Raw genomic sequence first — 25959 nt, forward strand, 5'->3', positions numbered from 1 at the left:
TTGCCATAATCCTTGATGTTTTATATTTTTGGGGGGCATTGGTTAAAATTGAGGCATTTAGAATAAAAATATTGAGCATCTGTTCTAACATTTCAAAGGGTCTTTTTCTAAATCTGAACCACATCTCAACAAAGCTTAGTAGATGTAACATTCTATGATTGTTCCCCAGACAAAACCGTTGGTGTGTTCCACCAGCAGTCTCCCACAGGAAAGTACAATTTTACCTATGAAGAGGCTGAAGCCAGGTGTGCAGCTGAGGAAGCTACCTTGGCCACCCTTCAGCAGCTGTCTGCTGCTCAGCAGGTAACAAGGCAGCTCAGTGATATCAGTTCAATTTGTGTCTCAGGTTTTGATCTGTGCTAAGAATCACACTAGATATGCTTTCCTGGTTGAACTTTATCTCCTTTGTCTGAAGAAGCTTTAAAACTCCCATTGGATCCCACTGAATCCTCACTTTTTTATCTATTTCACATTAGAATTCCAAATTAAAATAAATTTAAACCAAAAAAAGTGAATGACTCAATGTGAGGAAGTGAGTGTACTTGTTTTCGTACCATGAAAAGCTGGCAGCCACTTCTGGCACATGGGCACTAGAAAAATGGCATGCAGAGGAAATGAAAAGCTAAACAGGGCATAGCCCATTGAGTGCCACATTAAGAAAGCTGCATTTAAGCTTATTATTGTACAAGATAATCTTGTCAAGATATGAATAGTCAGAAATATTTGTTGAAATATATCTGACTATTGAAATAATGTTTCAATTGTTTTGAAAAGCCTGTCTTTCTCTTTTTCTAGATGGGGTTCCACCTCTGTATAGTAGGTTGGCTTTTTAATCGCACAGCTGGTTACCCAACTGTATACCCAAGTCATAACTGTGGTACTCATCATGTGGGCATTGTAAACTATGGCTATCGAAACAACTTCAGTGAAAAGTGGGATGCCTACTGCTATCGAATTCAAGGTGAGAAAATAAATGAGGTCATAAGTGTCATCTCATTTATGCCTTTCCACTGTATAACAGCTCTTACAAAATCTTAAACTTTGTCTCCAATGCAAATGCCACCAAATTTTATTTCTTTTTCAGATGTACAGTGTAACTGTAAGGATGGGTTCATTGGAGATGGCTATTCTTGCATAGGCAGCCTTTTGGATGTGTTGGCTCAACAGGCAAACTTTTCAGTCTTCTATTCAGTAAGTATTAGTAGTACCTTCATCCTCTAGCTTTGCTACTATGAATATATTTGTGAATGACCAGAGAAACATGTGGTAAGTATGAAGATGATGGTTTTTTTAAAAAAATAATCATTAGTGATCACTATTCCTTCCTTCAAACCTGGTCCAGATACATCTACCGTATATGTCTCACACTACTATGCCAAATAAGTGCTCTGAAATTAAAGTAATTTATCTGGAAACTTTGGAGAAAAATATTTATTGATACCAAAACTTACCAGCATGTAAGTCAATGTTCACTCCGTGTTGACTGCTTTTCAAATATTTTTGAATTTGAAGTACTGTAATCCTGACGGACTGAATCCGAGTTCGGCTTTTGATTGTTCTTACAACATTCAATATGTTAGTTCTAGAATTACGTGTTCTTGCTACATATTGATTTTAAAATGTATGTTAACTGCAACTTAAACTTTCTCTGTTGTTTTGCTATAGATCAGTCTAAAACAAACTCCAGTTTGTTTTAGACTGATCTATACCACACTTGCATCTTTTGCAGAGAAAGCCTGAAATATATTATATTTTCTTAAGGAACTTGTTTTTAATAAAACCAATTTGTGCAACCTTTCTGAATACTCCACAGCAGTGTCTCATTATTCAGATCAAATTCCAGAATTAATGGAATTGTATTCAATTATTCCTTAAAGGATCCTGCCTCTGTCTTTTATTTCTTTGAAGTGAAAAGATAAGCTATATTGAAAAGCAAGTGGGAGATTTAAAATTTGATCTGTCAAATTGCTGTTATCAGATAGTTTTTACTCAGGGACAGTCTACTGTTTTGCAAACACCCCTCAGTTTAGGAAGGGAGGGAAATTCATATTTGCTATTCCTTGTAGGAGCTACTTAGAAACGGTCCCTTTGATACATTTGAGTTGAACATAGTAATAGTAATATTCCTGGTTAATCATGGAATTGGGTATGTCTAATTTAATGAAGAGAAGGACGAGGGGTGACACGATAGCAGTGTTCCAATATCTCAGGGGCTGCCACAAAGAAGAGGGAATCAAGCTGTTCTTCAAAGCACCTGAAGGCAGGACAAGAAGCAATGAGTGGAAATTAATCAAAGAGAGAAGCAACCTAGAACTAAGGATAAATTTCCTGACAGAACAATTAATCAGTGGAATGAGTTGCCTCCAGAAGTTGTGAATGCTCCGACACTGGAAATTTTTAAGAAGAGACTGGACAACTATTTGTCTGAAATGGTATAGGGTTTCCTTGCTGAGCAGGGGGTTGGACTAGAAGACCTCCAAGATGCCTTCCAAACTTTTTTTTATAAAGTTTTATTAATTTTTTTTAACAATTCAATACTAACCATTCAACAAAAACGTGTTGTCTGAGTATCTTATTCACTAATACAAATTAAATTCCTAATTCCTAAATCTTTTCTCCAACCATTGATAAAATAGGCCCCAAGTTTGAAAGTATTCTGTTTCTTCTTTTCTTTCAACCTTAAAGTAAGTCTGTCCATTTCTGCACAGTCTGCACCCTAACCCTAACCCTAACCCTTCCAACTTTGATGATGATGATGATGATGATGATGATGATGATGATGATGATTTCTTTCCTCTTTTTCAGATAATTCTGGATTATGCTAACACCACTCAGGAAGGAGTAGATTTTTTAAATTTCCTCTCTGAGGACATAGCTTATAAAACTCTTTTCATACCCGTGAACTCTGGCTTTGGAGATAATACAGTAAGGACCACAAAATGGACACTGGTGGGGCAGTCTTAATTGGAGGAGTGAATAACTTTGTGCCATCTCAACAGCAAAAACAAATCAAAAATAAATTGAGTCAAGCTAATAACTTTGATGTACAACCTACAGTATATGACTTGTCTGTCTTGAATGGGCCTTATTTTCTAGTAAAGCCATTAATTGCAGCATAGCAGGAAATTCAGATTCTTTTAAAGCAACTGCAGAAGAAGATAACGAATAAATATATATTCCATTTTTCTCATGAAATCCTGGTATTTTAACTTTATGACAAAATAACAACTGGAAGAATTTTTACAATTTTCTCCAAATTTTTAAGAGCTTTGGTACTTCGGGGGAGCAAGAACAGCTAAACTATAAAGGAAATGGTGTTATTTTGTTCATAGGCTAAACTACCCCAGTGTGAATTTTCAATTCAATTATAATTCACGTTTTAGTAAAAGCAATGAGATTAGATAATCATACAGAATCCATACATGCATTGTTTAAATGTGAATAATGGCTTTACAAGTGAAAAAACACTCTGTAATATTATAAAACATAATCTTGATAGAACTCCAGATAATCTTCTGAACTGTCTGCCTTAAATGAAACAATTTAAATTTGTTTCGTTCTTTAATCTGGTAATGAACAAACTTTAAATTTAAGTGTGTGCAGGCTAAAAGCACATTTAAATTTAAATTTGGTTCATTAGCAGATGAACTGGTAAATTTAAATCTGGTAATGAACGAAAAGGCAGGAAAAATGTCTTAAGGGTTTTGTTTACATTTTCTGATTACCAAAGTTGACTCCCAATGAGAAAAAGGAGAGAAAGTCTCACAATATGCCAGTACAAGGAAATCCTGCATTAGAATTTTTCAAATGTATAGACAGATACACTCAGTGGTGGGATTCAAATATGTGAACAACCAGTTCTCTGTGTAGATGCCGCTTCTGAAAGTCCATTCTGGGCCTGGGCAATAAAAAATTAGCTACTGGTTCTGCTGAAGTGGTGCAAACCGGCTGAATCCCACCCCGGGATACACTTATGCTACTTTGTGGGCTTTACTTGAGTAAAAAGTAATATGCTCAGCCTCAAGAAGAAAGTGAGATTAGAGCAGTCTTGAACACCTCCTATTTTAACTACCAATGAGCCATTTGCTCTCACTTTCTCTCTTTACTTTGAAAAAAGGACGATCCTTTTTACTATATGCGTGGAGGTTGCCATTTTTCCCTATATGTTTGTGGATATTAGGTCTTTGGTCCTTTCATTTTTGATGGGCCTGCAAGCTCACATGTCAGCAACCAATGCAGGGAATGGATCCACTATAACTACAGGGCCCTGCACTTTGTTTTGCCCCTTTGACATCAGTGTGTGCAGGCTAAAAGCACATACAGTACAATGGAATCAGTGTTAAGATATAGAGGGCTGAATAAAGGCCACAGTCATTCTAGGAGGTGGCATACAAATAATACAGCGCAATACAATATTGTATATCATGCAGTTGGCTTTCTTCTCATCAGTAAAATAACTTTTGGTTGAGCTGTATCTTTTCTTTGTTTTATTAGTCTTTATCACTGAAGGATGTAAAACTTCATGCATCGCTGCGTGGCGTTGCCCTCTCAAGCTTCAATCTCACAGCTGGAACAATAATACCTTCCCAAGCAGGATACAATCTTTCCATTGCAGAGTCATTGAGTCATACTTTCCTCATTGTAAGTATCAATTCTCTTTATGCAAGCTTCTTAGCCATGAATTTCTGTGCCTTATCTTTTTGGATAATGTTGAAACAGTCTTGGATTTGTAGCATTCCTTAAGTCTTAAACTCTTTGAATTACATCTCATTTGCAGTGAATGATAAATTAAAGCTCTTTGGTTCACTTTTATTGCACCAGGTTTCTGAACCAATTAACAATACAGCGATTGTTGAATGGGATATTCTGGCCTCCAATGGGATCATTCATGCTATTCAGAGTCCTTTGAAGGTACCTCTGCAACATAACCAGGTTAGTTACCAGTTTCTTTTCTTGAGAAACTATCTGTTTTGCATTCCTTCCCTATGTTATAATGAAGATCTGAGTAGTATCCTGTAAGTTTTTGTATTTATTTATATCCCACCTTTATTGTTTTTACAAACAACCCAAGGCAGTGAACATATCTAACAAATTTTCCTTCTCTTGTTTTCCCCAGAACAACAACCCTGTGAGGTGGGTTGGGCTGAGAGCGAGTGATTAGCCCAAAGTCACCCAGCTGGCTTTCATGGCTAAGGCAGGACTTGAACTCAAAGTCTTCGTCTGCTTTCTAGCCTGGTGCCTTAACCACTAGAGTAGGGGTAGGCAACCTTGGTTCTTTTATGAATTCTGGGAGTTGACGTCCACGAGTCATAAAAGAGCCAAGGTTGCCTACCCCTGCACTAGAGTAAACAAAACTATTTTAAAATGGTAGCACTCACAAGAGTTGATCATTTTAATCCTATTTTTCATCAACCTCCATACAAACTTGGGAAACTTCACAAGATTTGGTAATGTCATGGAATTTAACCAGGTCTCTAACCAGGTCTCTGATGCCAGTACCAGTTGTACTGAGCATTGCAAATATGAGTCCAAATTAGTTTTTTTAAAATACAAAATTATCATTCTCAGTCTGTATCATTGAACATAAATGTTAGCATCGTTTAGACATAGATCTATCCAATTCTTCTTTCCTGCTTCAGAACTTGCTCTTCCCCAGGATGGTAGTGATCATAGGATGGCATGATGATGGTGGTTTTTTTTCCCTCAAGTAGAAATAATTTTCTACTACTAAATACTAACTAATGAAATACATTTTTTGAGCGAAGGTAATACGATAGGAGAAAGAATCAGTTCTCCCTGAGTTCATTATTAGTTCATAAGACTATTTAAGATGCAACATAATTATGAAAGATGGCAGTGATAACTGAAAAGTCAGAGAGGTTACAGAATTGGAAGAAGAGAATCCATCTCCTTGGGCGTCAGAGACATGGTTAGAGACATGGTTAAATTACACGATAGTACCAAATCTTAACGAAGTTTCCCAAGAGTTCATGAAGTTTGATGAAAAATAGTATCATATGTGGTGGGAGTGCCCACGAGCCTGTGACTTTTGGAATAAGATTAAAAAATGGCTGGAAGAAATATTAAAGTTAGTGGTAGAGTTAAAACCAGAACTCTTTTTACTAGGCATAACCATGCAGAAATACAACAAAGGGGTGTTTTATTTCATGTTACACATTCTCACGGCTGCTAGATTGGTGTATGCTCAAAGCTGGAGGAATTCCAACAGAAGAAGAGATTATATATAAAATGTTATCGTGTGCTGAAATGGATAGGCTCACAATGGAAATGAAGGATAAGACAGAATCAGACTATTTCGAGATCTGGGACAAATTTTATCACTGGTGTGGATCAAGGAGAACTGCTCGGGTTTTAAATTAGCGTTAAGATAGAATTATAAATAACTGTATATATAACTGTATTGTATAGAAGAATATGTTTATAAAGAGATCAAGAACTATGTATTAATTACATGTATCAAGAGGAACAAATTGTTAGGAATATTTATTTTGGAATGTCACGTTATGTCCATCTTTGTTTTTAACTGTACTATAAATAAAAAACTTTAAAAAAAAGGAAAAAAAAGAAAAATAGTATTAAAATAGTCAAATCTTGTGAGATCTACCATTTTAAAATAGTTTTGTTATTTAATTTCTGGAGGCGCTGGTTATTATTTTAGGGCAGTGGGTGCCAAGTTGATGTTTATAGAGGATGAAATAGGTCTATTTGGTCTTCATTGCTGCTGTTCCCACTCAACTTTCTCTGCTGATTTTATTGCTTTTCTTAAAAGTTCATTTCTTGCCCTTTTCAAAGACAAAGGGGAAGCCTGTCACTAAGCATTGAAACATTCATCATCCCTAGGATATAGTCTGTATATTTCCTATAAAAATACTACATTGCACTTCAGAAAATAATTCAGTGCCTTTATAATTTAGCATCTTGGAACTGAATTACAGTACATTCTCAAAGCACATGTTTCCTTACAGCATTAGCAAACAACTAGACATAATGACATAATCCTTCAGAGACACTGTTATCTGTCTAATTTTTTTTTAAAAATCTATAAATTAAGTTGTATACAATTTTCTCCAAAGCCAGATGAATATTTCACGTTGCTTTTTCACTCTAGCCAATGTGAAATATTAGCGGAGTAAAACAAAACAATAAAAAAGTATTCCAGTAGTGAAGGTTAATAGTCATACAGACTACTTTTATATATATATATATATATATATGTCTTTTTAAATACAGTTATACATAACAATCAAAGTGCAAAGTACAAAAATATCACAAGAAGTCTAGCTTTTAGTTTGCTGTCTTTTTTTAATATTAGCTATAATATTGTTTGAAAAACACATTCACCTTTAAACAAAATCAGCAGACTCCTCTTTTTAATATCAGATTGTGCCTTGCAGATATTTTGCTATTCTGAGCTACATAGGAATTTAATTTGGGATCCAAAAATGCCACTTAACAATAATAATTTATCATTAAGATATGACTTGAAATAGCATTGCTTTTTACAGACTCCAAGTACTGGAAAACCATCTGCTGCTATGACAATTGGCATAAGCACCGTTGTTGCTATAGTTCTGTTCTGTGCAACTATTGCTGGATTGTCCTATCTCTGTCTCAAAAGGAGAAACCAAGAAGTGCACTTTCGCCATCTTACAGTATGTAAATCCAAGTCTCAGTTTTGATCATGACAAATTATAGACTTTAATGTTCTTTCAACAGAACTCGGGTAGAAATAATTATGTAATTTTTGTTGTAATTTCATTAGTGGTTGTAGAACCTCATCCAAATCAAACACCGCAATTTAAATTTTATTGTTATAACAACCTTCTCTAGCCATGTCTGTTAGTTTTGTTGGGCAATAACATCTGTAAGTCCTTCATCAAAAATGAAAGATTATTAGTACCTTGAGAGAAAAAGAGATTCCATAGCCGCAGTTTCAAAACTACATTACTGATTCCTTATCAATTTGAAAGTTAACTTTGAGATATATATACACAGTATAAGTAAACTTTATAGAGCTGTTCTCAAAAAGCTCATCAGGATCAAACCTAGTTAGAACTTTGGTGACGGTCACCAAATGGCCTGGAAAGTTGAAAAGCAGGAAGGCAAAAACAAACTGCCTCCATATTGTTGCCAAGGAAATTATATTTTTGTGTCCATGCCATCCCTAGGAGTCAGACTTGGCTTACAGGGGATTTTATCTAATAATGTAGTGATCAATTTCTTTCCAGCTAAAAAACTTATTGTTGTAAGTTGCCTCAAATCACTGTGTGTGAGTTGGACAGCTAGATAGATTGTGTTTAATTCGTACATAAATACATACATGCATATAAAATTTCAGATTAGCTTTAAACTCCTTGGCTAAATCACTGTCTCAGCTCTCTATTCGAGTTCGTTGATTCATTTTTACTGTATAGTTTGAAGAACAAAGTCATGCTTAGTCTGTTTACTTATAGACTGAACTAGATGATGATGAATTTTCCTGGCAGGAAAGGAGCCCACACTTAGTATCCATTCCAAATCCTATTTATGAAGCAGATAGCTCTATCTATGAGCCATTTCAGGTAAGACAACTGAAACATTAGTGCTGAATATTTTCAGATACCAACCCATCATGCAGTTGTTACCTACATGCAACCAAAGCTAGTTAACTCTTAGGGATAGGCAAATTGTTCTCATACATGGCATACTCTGTGCATAAAATGATTGCTTCTGAATGATTCCTTTGTGGAGCCAAATCCATCGGCTCCACCTTCAGCATACTGAGTGAGAGTCGCCTATTTTAGATAGAATCTTGCTGCGGATGGGAAAAAAATGTATTTGAATATTCCACTTTAGTTCCTCTAATTCAGTGTTTCTCAACCTTGACAATTTTAAGGCATGTGGACTTCAACTCCCAGAATTCCACAGCCAGCAATGCTGGCTGTGGAATTCTGGGAGTTGAAGTCCACATGCCTTAAAATTGTCAAGGTTGAGAAACACTGCTCTAATTGTAACCAGAACATATAAGATGTGTTATCTTTTGAACGCATCTATGAAGTCCAATATAACTGGAGGAACTGGTCACATTCCGTTATTGGTTTTAGCTGTCTGAATACCACTATGAAATTAGATTATTTATTATCTATTTATTACATTTATATGCCGTCTGTTACAGATTAACTGACTGTTTTTGTATCTTTGTTTCAGGAGTCTCTCCACAGAGAAGATTTTGTTGATACTGAAGACGTTTTTGGACAAGAGTAATATACTGTAATACAAACCAGGATAAAAAAAAATTTGAGAAATTTTGATATTTTGAAGAAACATTTTATATATATCTCAATTCTATTCTTTTTAAAGTTATGGGAAAGAATTATGATCAAAAGAGCTATCGGCATTTGCAGTCACATAAAGAATTTCCCATTTTTTTGTTCAGAATTCATTCTCTCATGTTGCATTGCCTCTTTTTAGAGACCTTCAGGAATAAGTTCTGAGTGTAACCGTAATATGAATGGAAAGAACTTAAAAACATATGTAGCATGCACAAAATCCTTTGGATCCTGTCCATGAAATTTCAATCATCTACTTAGGAATGACTCATGAATGTGTCTGGCAAATGAATACTGTGAGAACCCTGAATGGGCCAATGAAAATTTAGTTCAGATTTAATGAATGGATAAACTGCACTACTGAGCTTTCTTTTGATTTTTTAAAATCTTCTAATGAAAGACTGTCAAAAATTGTTACCGATAAACTGTAGACAGCACATATTTGTAAGTATCCTGAATTATAATACATTGGAAAGTTTGAAAAAGGGACCTTACAAGCAATTCTTAACATTTTTCACTATGATTACATCAATATGCTACCAGTAAAGATGCCAATTATCTCTCTTTGCCTTATAATTAGTATTGTTTCTTTCCCCCTTCCCATGAAGAAAACTAAAATATATTAACATTAGGACTATTCCATAATGAAACAATGTATTATTTTTGTAAAAAAAATAAATGGTGTTATGCCTAGTAACCAAATGCAGCAATATCTCATCCTTGCAACAACAAATATTGTCATTCCAGTATCAAGTATTTGAACATTCCATTGGAAATTATTCTTACACACACAATTCTGGAAAAGATAAACACAATATTTTATTTTGTTATTCTTACACACATAATTCTGGAAAAGATAAACACAATATTTTATTTTGTAGACAGACTCAGGAATCAGAATTAACAATTGTACCCAATTCTGGAAAAATATCAAATTCTTATCCATGTTTTTGATCTCCTACTTCTAAACTATCTAGTTTTTACTGATCAGTCTACCTTTAAAAGTAACAGACACTATCTCATTGTCTTTACCAAACATAGTTTAGGAAGTGAATTGGTATTTTAATGATTTCACATTTAAAAGATAAATCAATTAGGCCTCATCGGTGTTTAAAAATGGCACCTATTTTTCAGAGAAATGCTTAGCTCAGGCTACAAAATTGCACTGTTCTGGTATTCCTATTTCTTTCATCTGCCCTGATGCCTATTTCATGATGCAGCTGCTACCTTTTGCTCTCAGTGTCATTTTAGAGGCAAAATATGGATGTAAAAGTGGTTCATCAATGAAATATTTCCCATGAATTGGCAAAGCTAGGACACTGTCTCAGAGAGAGAAGGAAGGGACAGGTATCTCCAGATAAAAGTTCCAGAAATCCAATCCAAGTGATGGCAATATCCATGGTCTTCCCTAATATAATAGTTTTCTATAGAACAAACACTTGCACAGAACCATCATAAACATTCCTATTTTCCATATGTAACTATGGTTATGCGCCCTGTGGTTCTTTCCACTGAAGTGGCAGTTCAAAGTGCAGAAGTCTTAACTTGGATAGGGGATTAATCTTCCCCAAGTCTTCAAGTTGGTTTGATGGGTGGACAGAAGAGGAATATCAAATAACCAACAGCATTCTTAGCAAATCTGTCAGTCTTACCATGATCCATATGCTATAAGGTGCTGCAATCTTAATCATCATTAAACAATGGAATATTTACACTTCTCAGAAGCATGTATTCATCAGAATAGGAATGATGAAATGATTTTTTGTTTCATCTAAGCTTCCTGAATTTAATGGCCTTAATGACATAGCAGTCCTGGAAACAGATGTGGCTACTTTAATGAGTTGTGCATAGAAACTGCATTGGTGTTCTCACCAATGTGCTAAAGAACCTCTACTGAATTAAACCTGAAGCAAGTTTAAATGTTATTATTATTAAAATACAGTAGTTTTTTTTTCAATTTGATAATGCTTCAAAACTTTGAAAAATAGGCACATTTTGAAAAACCTGAAAAAAATTCTGGGAAGGAGAACAGTGTAGAACATCTGATTGCCAATTTGTAATCATCTTGCATCCAGGAGATCACCTGATGTGACCCTAACATGAAATCACAAACTACAAACATAGTAACAAAGATTTCTTTGGTTCAATATATTGTTGGAATATTCAAGTGTTCTTCAGTTCCTTGAAAGCCAATTCCTTGAAAACCATCTCTAGTGAGAATCTGAATAGTTTTAACAATCTAAATAGCCTCAGTCAATCATTATTTTATTTATAGATATAGCTTGAATTATAGCAGCATTATAAAACTTAATGGGTAAAACCCAAAACACAACAGTTTGACCTTAATATAAACAGTTGTCCTAAGTGCAGCCTTAAATAAGAGCCTTCAATTCAAGGACATTCCATTATTAATATGTATTTTTTATATCTGATACAGTGATGGTCCTGACTGGCAATAGTTCATGATCGAATGCAGAAAAAATAGAGTCCCACAACACTTATATCTAATCTAAGACATAAGCCTTTTATGGGTTAAAAAAAAAAGCATCTCTGAACTAAGTTTAAAAGATCATGGTAAGTCCATGCAAATTCTGATGCATAAAACAATTTAGTTTTGATGATTCACCATTCCTAAGGGACCACTATTTTTATACTAGACAAGTTTCTGACTTGTTTTCTGATGTTGTTTTAGCTCTTGCTGATATGAGTGTTCTTAGGGATAGAGTAAAGGAAATATCCTTTCCATTATAGTTGGATAATGGCTCTAGCAATCACTATTTTAATCTTTTATTATCCTAGTCATGCATACAATATTTAGAGGACAGGTTAATCTGTAACATCTATTTGTGCTTTAATGTCTAAAAAATATTATAAATCATTAAGTAAATTGGCATTTTATGAAATAGGTTATTCAACTAAAGATAATTTATTCACCTGCTGTTATGAAAAACTGATTTTGGGTATATTAAGTAGGGATGATTTAATATATAAATATACATCATCTGATAAATTCAGTATCAAGTGATGGCTTGAATTTGTAAATGAGCCATTGCATATTTAATATCCCATTAACTAATGTTATCAAATAGTGAATCTGAATGAGGTCACACATGAACGAATGAGTGTGGTCTAATGGCATATCTGGTTTATACAGAACTGTACCATACTCAGTTCTTTAGAAATACACAGGTTAGCATCTTCAAGTTTGTAACTGAATGTGAACTGATTGGTGAAATGATTAGGAACTATTTAAATTACTATATCATATACTGTAAAGCTGATGTAGCAAGGATTTCTGTGGAAGTTAAATGTGTAGTTCTAAAGAAGAAATAGATTTATAATCTATTTCTACAAGCCTACCAACATGTAAAACCCTTCTCAGCACAAAAAGACAGCTCTGACTAAGTTACAGATGCCAGATTTAAAACTTATTCTTAGAGAATAATCAAGCATGGATAATATATTTTACTACCAGAATTTCAGATATAATATTAGTGCCACCTTTCTATTCACTTATCTCAGGTACCTTTCTATTAGGAAGTGCTCAGAACAAAAGTACAACAGTGGTCACATAGTAGCAGCAGCCTCCTAAAAGGAAACTAAGATTCTACTATGCATATCATAATCCCTTTTATCGAATATGTACCATTTCTTCCAAGAAAGGAGTCTTCATACAACCTGTGCAGAGCTGATCCATCCAAAGGGGAGCTTCATGCTGTAGAGGCGTACGGCGAGGATAAAAAGTAAAATTCACATCATAATTCAGTAGGCAACTGATAGACGCCATGTAAATATCAGAAAAACGAATCAGTCTTCGAGAAAAATAGGTTGGGTTGTGGAAGGTTCGAAAAATGCTACCGAACTGGGGGTTAAACAGGTTCTTTGCAAGTGACCTGAAAGGAAATAAGTTGGTATAATAAAATTAGATAGAAAACCTGGGAGAGAGAAAAGAATATAGAAAATTTCCTAATATTACTGAAGCATTCCACAATGAATCACCTTATTCCGCTGCCCCCAGAAGACAAGGAATGTGTATTATAAATGTTGGTCTCTAGTTTTGGTTGGAGACTTTATTAGAGAGTTTATTGTATAGGTTCTGCTGCTTGAGCAGGGGGCTGGACTAGAAGACCTCCAAGGCCCCTTCCAGTTCTATTCTATTCTATTCTATTCTATTCTATTCTATTCTATTCTATTCTATTCTATTCTACATGTGCCTGATTTTTTTTTTCTAAGAAAATGGTTTGTTTCTTCTTTAGAGCCACAAGGAACAAAAAAGATGGGACAATAGTAAGGAGATATGAATGAGCTTTTAAAAAGTGAAGCATAAAGAAATTCAAAAATTTTGAGAGAAAACATAATTTCAGAAAAAGCAAACAAAAGTCAGCAATGAGGGAAAGTAAAATCAAAGAAATAAAAAGCAAATCTTCATCAAGGCCAAAAATGAGAAATCCAGAAGTTCCAATCCTGGCCAACACTTTGTCTTCCCACAACATAAAAATTTTCATAACATAGAAATACATTACAGGGCACAAATTAAGAAGTTATAGTAGTATGTTACTTAAAACAGGGCACATTGTATTTGCAATTTGTAAAGTGTACATTTTAAATCACCCCTAGCATATTTCATAAATAAAGGAACACATACAGTAATAATCAAGAGAGCTCACCTAATCTCCTGTCGCTCTTTCATCCACTCTAAAAGCACTTGCTTTGACTCTGCATCTTGATACATCTAAAATTAAAAGAAGAAAATTAAAGCAAAAGACCAGTGACTGAACATGCTATTTCTTAAGATGAGCTTTCTATCAGGAAAAAAAACACATATTCCAATATTTGCAGAAAATATTTCAGAATACAACATAATGCAGAAAGCATATCCAGGAACTGTGCTTCATCCAGTTGAAGGAAATGACAACTATGCAGTGATGCCCATGTACTACTTATTCTAGCCCACTCTCTTTTTTACCTGCATTCTCTCCAGAAGTCCTGTAAGAGCTTGCTGCCAGGTCAAAGAGTGCATATATTGTTCTGTATTAATGATACGTATTTCTGTTTCTAATTCTGGAACTATGGCACCTGTCCTCCAACCGTGACGTAGCATGAGGTCCTTAAAGAGAAGGTGAGAGAGGCAGTGGAATGACTTACTGACTTAGGATCCTGTGATTCAGCCTTATAGAAAAAGCCTTCCACTTACATAGCTTCCCTTGCAGAATGGGGCACATCAAGATCATAAGGGGGGGGGGAGAGACACATTTTTCATTCAGTATACAAAAATACCTCTGCCTGCTCATTTGGGGCATTTCTTTTTTGTCCAACGCAATCGGACAGATAACTATAAATCTATAAATCTTACAAATCTACGGGTTTTGTCTAAGTTACTAGCCTTGTTAGGTAAGATACTCATATGGCAATTTTGGACTTTGAACTTGGAATGACCCTCCAGGATCGGAATGCATTGGCCCTGTTACTAACACCACCCCCTAAAAAAAAAAAATAGATCTGTTCCTCAAGAATTACAAAAATGAGATGCCTTCCCCTCTTTCACTTAATCCTTTCTTTCCCTAACATTTTCATATAGAGAAAAACCCCTAATAATGAAGAATGTTTAAAAACCACTATTCCTTGGGAACTCCTCTAAGAATTTGAATACTTAACAGTTAAAAAAAATATATGGTTGAAGGGTGGTTTTAGCTTAATCGTATTAACAGAATGTTCTGTAAAAATGCCTGATGTTGCTGTACTATTTATAAAACAGCATCAAAAGAAAATTAATTAACCTGACACAATAATGACATGCATTTGCAGAAAAGGTACCCGCACTCAAACAGATCTTGTCTAGCCCAGTCTTTCAAGTGGTTGACATCCCAAGGCCTGTGTTTTTTTTATGTGATTAGAAAAAATATCCAAATGAAATATCAAGATTGTTTCCATAAAACACAATACGTGCCTAAAATTATGACACCAGATACTCTAACAAGGAAGCTAATGTTATCATTGAATAAAAATTAAATAAAGCAGTACTCTGAAGAGATTTCATAATGGTATAAGTCTCAAGAAGGGTGAATAGGTAGCTATAGAAGCCATCTACATGACATAAATGCAGCAACCTGAAGTCTCAAGCAGCAGGCTGGAGCCCTTCAGATTTATGTGTATGATCCAATAGTCATGGTTCTGTAGGGCTCAGTGAGGTGCAAGCTCATAAAAGATCAAGACTCACTGAATCCAGTGGAACTCATTTCTGACTGAACAAGCCCAGCTATGGACAGCGCATAACAAGTGATCCCAGCAGCATAGATCCATACTCCTCAGTTTGAAAAGATACTGTATCTTCAAAACTGTGAAACATTAGTTTCAAAATCCATGGTGAACTGCTGATGCACATGACTTCTTCCATTTTTTTGTGTTAGCCGCAGCATCCTTCATTTTCATGCACCCATTCTACCTCCCCAAAATAAATATAACAATAAGGAATGCTGTAGTACTGCTATCATAAGAGATGAGAGTGGGAAATCACAACAAAATATTTCATTGCTACACTGTGCGCTGAAATGTCTATAAATCAACGTTCCATTTACATATGAGGATGAATCCTGGTAGAGGATTAATTGGGGCAGAAATATTTTCCTTCTCAGATAAAATTCAGTTTTGTAAACTAGATAGAGATAGAGATAGATAGATAGATAGATAGATAGATAGATAGATAGATAGATAGATAGATAGATAGATAGATAGACAGACAGACAGACAGACAGACAGACACAGACAGACAGACAGAACAATTTTAAGTATGATTTTAAAATAAAGTTGTTACAAACATGTTAAAGAAAAAAAGAACTATTATTTTTTTAAAAAGATGTTACATATGTGCTTAGGATGGAAAAGATATTCAAAAGAATACAACCTAGGAAATAAATCTTTTAAACTCTGTCTTGCTGTTTTAAATTTGGTTAAAAAAGGAACTGTGTAATATAATTTAATGGGTTATGAAGGCTGCAAAATCACAAGCTCTAAGATCTGGATATTTTCCATTATATATCTTGATAAACAATACTGATTAATTCAATGAGCAGAAAACAAACCATTTGCTTCCCTGTAGCAGACACAGAACATTAAGTGACACTGACGTCAGCTGGTGCAAAAAAGGTTTGAAGCACTTACTGCAAGATCACTGTACAAATGGTCACCAAAATAAAGGACTTTGGACCCACGCCAGCCTGTTAGCCGCAGAAAATCAAACAGATTGCCCTGATATGTAGAAAGGAAAAAAAAGTGAGAATAAACCAAATATCCAGTTTCTTTACTGAAAAAGAAAACATTGCATGCTTGGTTTGAAAAGGTCAAGACAATATATCTCTTAGCACTTTGATTTTTCTACAGAGCAAAGGAAAAATATTTCTTCATCATGAGCTGCTGATTTAAAAATGGCTACAGATAGAGGCTTAAGGAGTTCTCACGGGAACTTGAAGCAAATTAGAGAAAATGGGAATTCCTTAAAACCAAGTTTATAATCCTGTCATTTGTACCAATGATTAACTCACTTCTTTTTCTTAGACAGACACACACACACACACACACACACAACTAGATTTTTAAAACAATTTATTGCAGCTATAATTTTGTAAATTAAGCCACTGCTTCAGTAAATAAACTGAACAAATGTGATAGCTTGTTACATACAGAATTTGTGCTGAAATATTATTTTAAACTTGATATACTGAGGCTAGGTCCTGCTGCAATATTTCATACCTCAAAGCAAATGTTTTCAAAGCAAGTTATATATATTTTTAAAAGGATTGCTGCAGACCCCTTATTTCATGGTTCAACCTTTCTGTGAACTTTGGCTGGACTAACACTGACCTGTCAACAAACACTCAAATAGCATAATGTAGTCTCCCTCTATTATGTTTTAAAAATTGGAAACCAAGTCAAGTTGCCTCTTTTTTTATTATTATTGACATAACACATTCAACACATCCAATGTATACCTGAAACTATCATGGGTCATGCTTGAATCTCTCTGTTTAACTCTCTAATCAAAAGACATTTTCATGCTTGATACAAAACAGAGAACCATTATGCCAATTTCAGTGGAAACGTTAACCAGACATGCTATTATTCACCCACCGTCCCAGCGATCTGAAAATTTTAATTTGTTGACTTCCACATCACAGTCTCTTATACAGGCAGTTAGGAACAAATATAAAGATTCAGGCCAAAATATTTTCCAAACTGAAAATCTTCTGCTCGCGTATAAGATCACATATGGTATGAATTTATAAAGTAGATTCTACTTTCCCAGCCTCATTCCCAGAGTGTTCCATTAGTAAAATACGTCATTTCTTCATATTTTGCCTTTATTATATATCTGAATAACGTTACAGTCTTTGGCCTGGATCTCATACAAGATTCCCATGGAAAGAAGGTCTTCTTCCAGCTATGGAAGGCTTCTGATTCAATGAGATTCCACTAACAGAAGGCAAGAAAGTAACCTTTGTTGATTAACTCTTTCTGAATCTCATGCTGTCCAAACCTGACTTTAGGGTTGATGACTCTCTGCAACAGAGAGTGACTATAATGGAAATTTGGATAGACCTCCCCATTTCTCCTACTGATGGAAAATTCCGAGCATGTCTCTATTAATGTGAGTGACTCTTGCTGGCTGAATAAAAGCAAGATTTAAACCCCTGTTCAATTAGCATAAAATCACTATGCCCCAAATTATATTGTTTCAGCAATAAAATGTTCCTGTAGTGTTCTATCTCAAAATAAGTCCTGAAGTTCTGAAAGTGTATTACTAACAATTTTTCATTATCACCTTCTAAGTAATAATCTTCTCAGCCCTTCTCAGGATTATACTAATTCCCGGGGAAAAGAAAATAGGAAACAGATTACTTAGCCAAAGAAAACATAAAACATTTCCTTTTTGAGTGAAAACAATGGAGACTGAATAATTTTAAAATAAAGGGCATGGACCTGAATTAGAACAGTTAACAGTCCAGCACAGACTGCACATTATTTAACTTTTGTCATATCAGATGTTTAATGTTAATATCAGGAGATGCTAACAATTTAAATGAAAGAACACATGGAATAGATTAGAACATTAAGCTATTAGAAAGGACAGTAACAAAGATTATTTTTCATGGTTATCCTCATATCTGAAGTTAACTCCAGAAAGTCAGCATTATTAAATACCCCATGAAGTAAAGACAAATTACTAAGTAATTTTACCTGTCTATAGATTTTCCCCTTTTCCAGTTTGTTTATTTTGTCCCAGTGAAGAGAACCTTCTTCATCCATTTTTCTGAAAGGTCTTCAAAAAAATCAAAAAGGTATAGGCTTCATTACAAAAATAACTACAAGAAAAGCTTTTAAACTGCAAATGAAAAGAATTTCAAGTACATTAATTTAGCTACTAAAAATAATACATAAATAGAAAGTAATACATAGATGAAATGTATGCATTGAGATGTGTACTGGGATTATTATCATGTTAAACAAATTACTGAAAAATGTGTTAACAAAAGCAAATTAGGAAAACTGAGGTCCATGTATATAATGTTGTACTTGTCTTATATCCTTATATTCGAATTTCTGGAGCTTGTCCCAAACCCGAATTTCTCAACTTCAGCAACTTTAAGATGTGTGGCCTTCAATTCCCAGATTTCATCTTACAGTTGCTAAGATTGAGAAACACTGCCCTAACTTGTACTGTGAATGTTGATTTCCAACTATTTTGAAACAGGAAACCCACAAGCAGGGTAAGCCTAAATCTAAATTGTTACCAAGAAGAAATAACTTCGCCACCCAGAACTCAGGAAAAAAAACAAACAAACAAAGAAACCTAAGAATCCCAACCCTGATGATATAATAAAGAGCTTTACCCAATTTATGTTTTCATCCCATTTCTGCAACCTTCCAGTTTTGCAAATGATTAAGTATGGCCCTGCAACACCAAAAGACAAGTCTGCTCCTAGTTTACTTAATGTCACAAGGTGCTCTAAACATTTTGGAAATAGATCAAGCTCAAAACAATATATTCTTGAACTCAGAACTGTTTTCTGTGAGGCTTGAAACACTTTCCCTATGCAGCGAATAGATCACTTGAGCTCAAAATAGCAGTTCCACACTCAAAGAAATATTTTGTAAAATTTCACACATCAGACACTACATACTTGACACGACACTACACGGATGCATGCGGACACACACACACACATACCCATCCATCCCAAAAGAAAGAATAAGCAGACACATGAATGAATAACATCAGCTGCGTGATGGCCTAGAGGTGAAGACGCTCGCCTCCCACTCAAAAGGTTGAGAGTTCAATCCTAGGCAGCAACAGATGTTGCTCTTATCAGGGTGCAAAGAGAAAATATCTGCTGTGAACTCTGCGTAGGCATCAGGAAGGGGATACGGCCAGTAAATGCTCAGCTTCACTCAGTCGCCCTGAGTCCACCCCAAAACAAAGGATTAAGGGGTCATAGAAAGAAAAAAAAAGCTTCAACATTCTTATCATGAGGCTGAGAAACAATTTCACATGCTTACACACAATCTGGAAGCCAGTTTTAGCAAAAGAAGTGTGAATTGACCTGCACAGAATAACTTGGCATCTACTCCTTAAAATCATATCAATTGCAAAATTAATTCCTCTCTCCCACAGATGGTGTTAGGATAATGATCATGGCATGGCATCATGATATGGTACATTTTGGGACCTGTTCTGCTCATGGCAGAAAAGAAGAGAATATCTGTTTGCCGTTTTGGATTATATCTAAGTAATGTAATACAACCAATATACTTACTTTCGCTTATCAGTAAAGAAACTGGGCTTATCTGCTTGCACAATGACCATGTCAAAAAGGTCCTGCCAGTTTTTGCCAACCATGTATTTCATTCCTTTATCGCTATAGGCAAAACAGGGGGGGGAAATGTAAGTAACTTCCTGTTCACTTTCTTAAGCAAAACAGTAGCTACTCTCAGAGTTCCTTCATACATTATTTCTGATTATGAGTCATTCAGTACATACAGCAAGGAGCAGAGGTTCCTAACCACCTTTGTTAGCTGGTAAGAATATGTGGCTTTTCATCAATCTGGGGATTAGTGGAGAATGGCATTTTAATCCCCGTATAATGCTTAACTTTATAAGCATTTGGCAAGAACAAGCGTTGTTGCCAGATGTTTCTTAGGCAAAGTTCAGTGAAAAGCCTCCTTCTTTCTCTAGAATTAAAAAATGAGTTGCCACTAGACGATTTTCCTCATGCAGCTAGGATTTGCTATCAGTCCCACTATTAGAAACATTATGTATATAATGGCCATTAACAACACTGAGACTCTTATAGGGATTACTTAAGGGACAAATTTGTGGGATTATAGACACCTAAGGAATGCAGGCACTGAACAAATACATCATTTGATTTGATCCATGTTTGGAGTTGCTCTACCATCAGATAAAATAAAGAATGGTTTTTATGTCTCAAACACTTTGGTCCCATAACATTTACTAAGAACATTAATGCTTTATATTTCTCATTTTTTTTACAGTTGTTCCAAAACCTCTAAGAATGTGAGACCGTATCACCTTATGAGAAATAGGATATTAGATATTCCAGAATATTAGAGACCTATTATTTTCCTAGAGCACTAATAGGTCTCTCCAGGTTTTTTTTTTAATAGGAAACTGTAATTAGAGAGAGGGAAGGCTAAATGAGATATGAAAAACATATAGTGTGCTATAAAGTTGAATGTTTGGGAAGTAAAAGATTCTACTTCATTATTTTTTAAAGTACATCTTTACAGTTGTGAGCATTAGATTTTAAGACAGGCTTGTATGAGAATGTGTAACAGAATTAATAGGTCACCAAATCGTACGATGCTATAAAGATAAGCTATCTTTACTGACATTTTCAGTCCTCACATTTCTCTCTTTATATCTGCACATGTCTGGTCATTTCAGCAAGATGAATGCATGCACGTTAATACTTACACAAAACTAAAAGGACTGTTTGTGATGAGAAAGAGTTTTTTATTGTTGTTAACCAATCTATTTAAGACAGCATACGTTTCATCTCCATGAAGAATATATTTTTCTGCAAGAAACAGGTGAAGCTAAGCATAATATAAACATTCGTATGTTGCAATGGTAAAAGACACAATTTAGTGATAATGAAATAATTCATCTACAGAAAGTGTGGGAGCTCTCCAAAGAAGGAAGGAATGATAGGACCAAGAATTCTTACTCTCCCTAAATCTCTGCTCTCAATTCACATTTCTTTTGCCAAGCAGGAAGTGACAATTATGTGAGGCTTCTGCATGGATAAAATAATTGTGGGCAGCGTAAGAATGAAATTTCAGTTACTAACATAATTCAGATGCTACAGTACTGTGTGTGGGATGAGACAATCCATCTCTTGAACTAGCTTTGATTGTTCACATCTGTTCTGAAGCACAGGAAGGGATCCAGGGGATGCAGAGCCTTTCTACTCTTCAATGTCTAAACCAGTTATGGCTAAAAATATTGTCCATGTAATTATTGTTTTTTTAATAGTACATAGATTGCAGTGCATAGGTACAGTAATTCTATTAGGGAGAAAAGATACCCCTTTTTTATCTCACTTACTTAACGTTAACATTAACAAATAGTTACGTCGCAGCATCTTTGTGATCACAGGTACGAACGCTAATAAATATATACAAGGTGCAGAAAAGAAGGAATTTATTCTTTGGTTCTACCTCCTGGTGGAATACAGAACTGGTTGGTTAGCCACAAGATAATGTGCATAAAGTTTCACTCCCCTGATCTAAAACCATTACATGCGGTGCTCATTATTATTCACATTTAAAAGATAGGCCTTTACTGACCCATGTCCTTTTCAATCCATTTGTACATCATTCCTTTCACATGGACATCTTTAATGGCATCCTAAAATTGGAAAGAGAAATTCGGTGTTAGTTTTAAAACCTGGTGTTACATATTGTTACAAAGCTACCAAAACGATCAATCCAAACAATATTTATTTGTTAGCGGCCGTGGTGGCTCATGTGATTAGCATGCTGGGTTCATGACCAGCAAGTCCGTGTTTGAGACCAGTGTGGTACTGGGTGATGGGGTTAGCTCTCGTCATTCGCTCCAGCTCCTGCTGACCTAGCTGTTTAAAAACGTTCAAGTAGATAGACAGTTACCACTTCAATGGGCACATTAATGGGGGTCCCCAACCAGGCATCCCCCAGGCAATGGTGAGATCACCAGCTAATTTTTTCAACCCGGAAATAGCTTGATGCTTCTGACACCAATTCGAGCAAACAATATTAATTAATTAATTAATTCATTAACTAACTCATTCATTATTATTTTTTCATCTTTTATGTTCTAGAAGAATTATACTTACACTGATGTCCTTGAAAAGATGAACTTGGTCATACTCAATATTATGAGTCATGAAATAGTCAGTCACGGATGAAAGTAGGGTCATTTCAGGAAGAGAGAAAATGTCCATAAATTGTTTAATCGATGGACCCTGCTCAAAAGAACAAAAGATTATTACTATTAAAAAAATTGAATTGTGGAGTAGACAACAAAACTTGATGTTGTTAAAGACAAATGCTCTCCCTTGTAAAATTAATGTATAAATACACTGGGTTTTTTTTATGGTAGAGCAAAATATATGCTTGGCTTTGTTCTTCATTTAGAATCAGCCCCTGCAACATTCCACTCATAAGTAAGACTTTAAATAAACCAGGCTTATGAAAGACTCATAAAATTAGATAACACAAGAATGAGATGTTTTTGAAGCTTGACACACATTTTTCTATTAGAAATATAAAATACTTTCAAAACTCTTTTTTCTTCCAGCAGAACTAAGGGCTGATTTAAAGAATATGTGATTTCTGTCTGCTTTAAATTGTTAATTCATCTTTTTATATTGGGGAATAATTAGAAATAGCCAACTGCATACATGAATAGCATGAAAAAGAAATTATATCAAGTTCCATGAATTAATTGCACAGAAAACTCATTCATTAAAGATTTAGAAGATTAAACTATGTTCCCTGTCATTAAATTACAAAGCTAATTTTGGACCCAGCAAATTTTGGTTATTAGGTTTATTTGCACTGCTTTTTTCATCTCTTCTAGCAATAAACAATTTTAATGCCATAGTATGCATGTCTAATACATTATAGCCCTTTCTGAAGTAAATTAACCAATAACTATGAAACAGTATAATATTATACATATCCAGAAAACTCTTTACTAAATTGTAGAAAATGTTTAAATGAACTACAATGTTAGTTCCCAGCCTCCTTATTCAGAGTTGAAAACTTTAAATAATTACAGTACAAAAAAAGTATGTTCCCAGGATTTCCCCCCCTTTTGCTATTTAAAATAATTTAAAATGATCTTCGATCTAGCATTGTGCAAGAAATGAAAAACACATTTAGACTGGTATGCAGAAAAAATCAGCCCCTTCAAAATATTCCACCAATTTTTCCTGCTGGCTATTTTCCAATGGAGCAAAAAGTAGCTCAATGTTTCCAGTAGAACAAAGCACAAAACATTTTGAGGTCTAGCCAGAAAACACAGTGAGAATTTGGAAAAAAAAAACCTTGCATTTTTTTTTTAATCTTCCAAGGACAAAAATAAGTGAGGCAATAGTTCCTATCAGCCATTCAACTAACAGAAAAGTATTAAACATTAAAATATAAAGCATTTAAAAATATAAATGGTAAAATATAAATTAAACTATCAAGCATTTGAAACAGCAGTTGAAGCTAATTAGTTAGAAATGATACCAGAATCCAGAATTCTCTGGATTTTCAAGAGAGTCTTTTCAATTGTTTTAAGTACAGTAAACCCTGAATTGGTGAGAGAAATTATCAGACAAATGCCACAACAGCTAGATAAGAATTTTTAGTACATACTAGGATGAAACTAGATGATTGTTTTGTTAATTGAGAGCAAGTTCCTTCTTATGTCCTCTGTGATTTAAATCCCAGGCTTCTTTTTCCTGCCTTTCCCATGCTTAACAGATATCCTGCTTTATGTTTCTCAGGCTGAACTGCTGATATAACCGGCATACTTGCTTTGGGAAACTCTAGCTCTCTACTTCATTCCCACATTCAGCCAAGCATATTAACAAGACAAAAGAACTAATGCCATCACTGTTATATATTTTTCCCCAAGCCAAAAAGCGCTGCTAATTGAGAAAATAAACATACCAGCCAGCCACATTCCTACAGTTTTAATCTTGAGGCAGTAATTGCAAGTGTTCCAAGCTCAGAACAAACTTGGCATTTTCAAACATATCAGTTCCCTTGTTTTATGACTTTTTACTGGATTCCTTCCCCCCCCCCCGCAAAAAAACTTTTTCTAGCCTCACCAATCCAGCTATAGGATCACTCATATTGAAAGTGTATAAATCAGTGGTTCTCAACCTTTTTAATGCCGCGACCCTCAACCAGTCGTAAGTCGAGTACTAAACCGGTCGTAAGTCAAGGACTAAACCGGTCGTAAGTCGAGGACTAAACCGGTCGTAAGTCGAGGACTACCCAACCGGTCGTAAGTCGAGGACTTTCCCTGCCCGGGAGCGCAGCGCATGTGTGGTTCCGCCCCCTGCGCCGGCTGAGGCGTAGCTGGTAAGCGACAGAGACGGAGCAGGCTGGCCACCAGCTGGCCCAGCCCAAGGGAGGTAAGGCACCAGCCGGAAAAGGGGAAAAAAATGGCGGACAGCCTTGCTTGGCAACCCCCGTGAAACAGTCGATCGACCCCAAATGGAGTCGCGACCCATAGGTTGAGAACCGCTGGTATAAATGCACAAATTACTAATACAGAGTTGATTTGCTTAGTTAGTTGAACTTTGGGTGGAGGTATACGCACACTCTGACAATCACCAGTCATCTGGACTGGTTTGCTGGATTTTGAAGTGTGCACTCTGAGCATGTTCATTGATGAGTCTCCAGAGTGTATTTAAAACTGCTAAAACTATGTGTTGTTTGGGTCTTTGTTCCTGAGCTTTGTGCATGATTAAATGTTTTAATGTTTCTAACTATTGTTTTTATGATATTGTAAGCCTCCCAGAATTGCTTGACAGTGAGATGGCAGCATATTTAAATTTAATAAATAAATAAAATCCATGTTTTCCCACTTTTGCTGAAAGCTAAATGTCAGTTACATTGGCAGCAGTATACCCATTTGGCTGATAGCTATCAAAGCCTGGCTTGGCTTTTTCTTTTCAAATATTATGACTGTCTGCAAATCCATGAACTTATCCAAGGGGCTGGCCAAAGGAAAACAGGGAGATAAGAATTTTGGAGTATGTAGACAATCTGTGTGTTGCATACAGCTTAGTGCAAAATAAAGCAATAAAAGGTTACATCCCAGCTATTATTTTTTTTCACAAGGTACATCCACGTAAGGCACCATACCATCCAACAATTCATATTTATTTTCCAGCACACAATTTAACATACTGTAATGATAAAATATTTGATCAAGCAAACATTAAAAATACTTTTTGACAAAGCTTTTAATCATCTTGCCTCTTCCAGATTATTGTCTTGCATTTGGACACTTCCATATTTTTTCTATTATAGATAGTGCTCAATACACAACCATTCATCAAGTGACTGT

General features: G+C 35.2%; 2 protein-coding genes across 2 annotated transcripts in view; one reads left to right on the top strand and one right to left on the bottom strand.

The window, feature by feature from the left end:
- STAB1 (stabilin 1) overlaps nt 1-10013 on the top strand; it is a 115794-nt gene extending 105781 nt beyond the window's left edge. The window contains exons 63-71 of the mRNA XM_029284120.1: nt 170-303; nt 796-961; nt 1085-1191; nt 2806-2925; nt 4495-4641; nt 4822-4932; nt 7527-7673; nt 8475-8581; nt 9207-10013. Of these exons, the coding sequence (XP_029139953.1) occupies nt 170-303; nt 796-961; nt 1085-1191; nt 2806-2925; nt 4495-4641; nt 4822-4932; nt 7527-7673; nt 8475-8581; nt 9207-9264 (1097 nt within the window). The 3' untranslated portion in view covers nt 9265-10013. The remainder of the gene's footprint in view (nt 1-169; nt 304-795; nt 962-1084; nt 1192-2805; nt 2926-4494; nt 4642-4821; nt 4933-7526; nt 7674-8474; nt 8582-9206) is intronic.
- Nucleotides 10014-12315: 2302 nt separating this feature from the next.
- NT5DC2 (5'-nucleotidase domain containing 2) overlaps nt 12316-25959 on the bottom strand; it is a 29234-nt gene continuing 15590 nt past the window's right edge. The window contains exons 6-14 of the mRNA XM_015815853.1: nt 22721-22849; nt 22194-22254; nt 21319-21421; nt 20138-20239; nt 18561-18642; nt 16488-16574; nt 14296-14436; nt 13997-14061; nt 12316-13222 (exon numbers count right to left, since the gene is read on the bottom strand). Coding sequence (XP_015671339.1) covers nt 12961-13222; nt 13997-14061; nt 14296-14436; nt 16488-16574; nt 18561-18642; nt 20138-20239; nt 21319-21421; nt 22194-22254; nt 22721-22849 — 1032 coding nt within the window. The 3' untranslated portion in view covers nt 12316-12960. The remainder of the gene's footprint in view (nt 13223-13996; nt 14062-14295; nt 14437-16487; nt 16575-18560; nt 18643-20137; nt 20240-21318; nt 21422-22193; nt 22255-22720; nt 22850-25959) is intronic.

This window comes from Protobothrops mucrosquamatus, unplaced genomic scaffold (assembly GCF_001527695.2).
Source record: "Protobothrops mucrosquamatus isolate PMUCROS unplaced genomic scaffold, P.Mucros_1.0 scaffold380, whole genome shotgun sequence".
In the NCBI taxonomy this organism is placed as follows: domain Eukaryota; kingdom Metazoa; phylum Chordata; class Lepidosauria; order Squamata; family Viperidae; genus Protobothrops; species Protobothrops mucrosquamatus.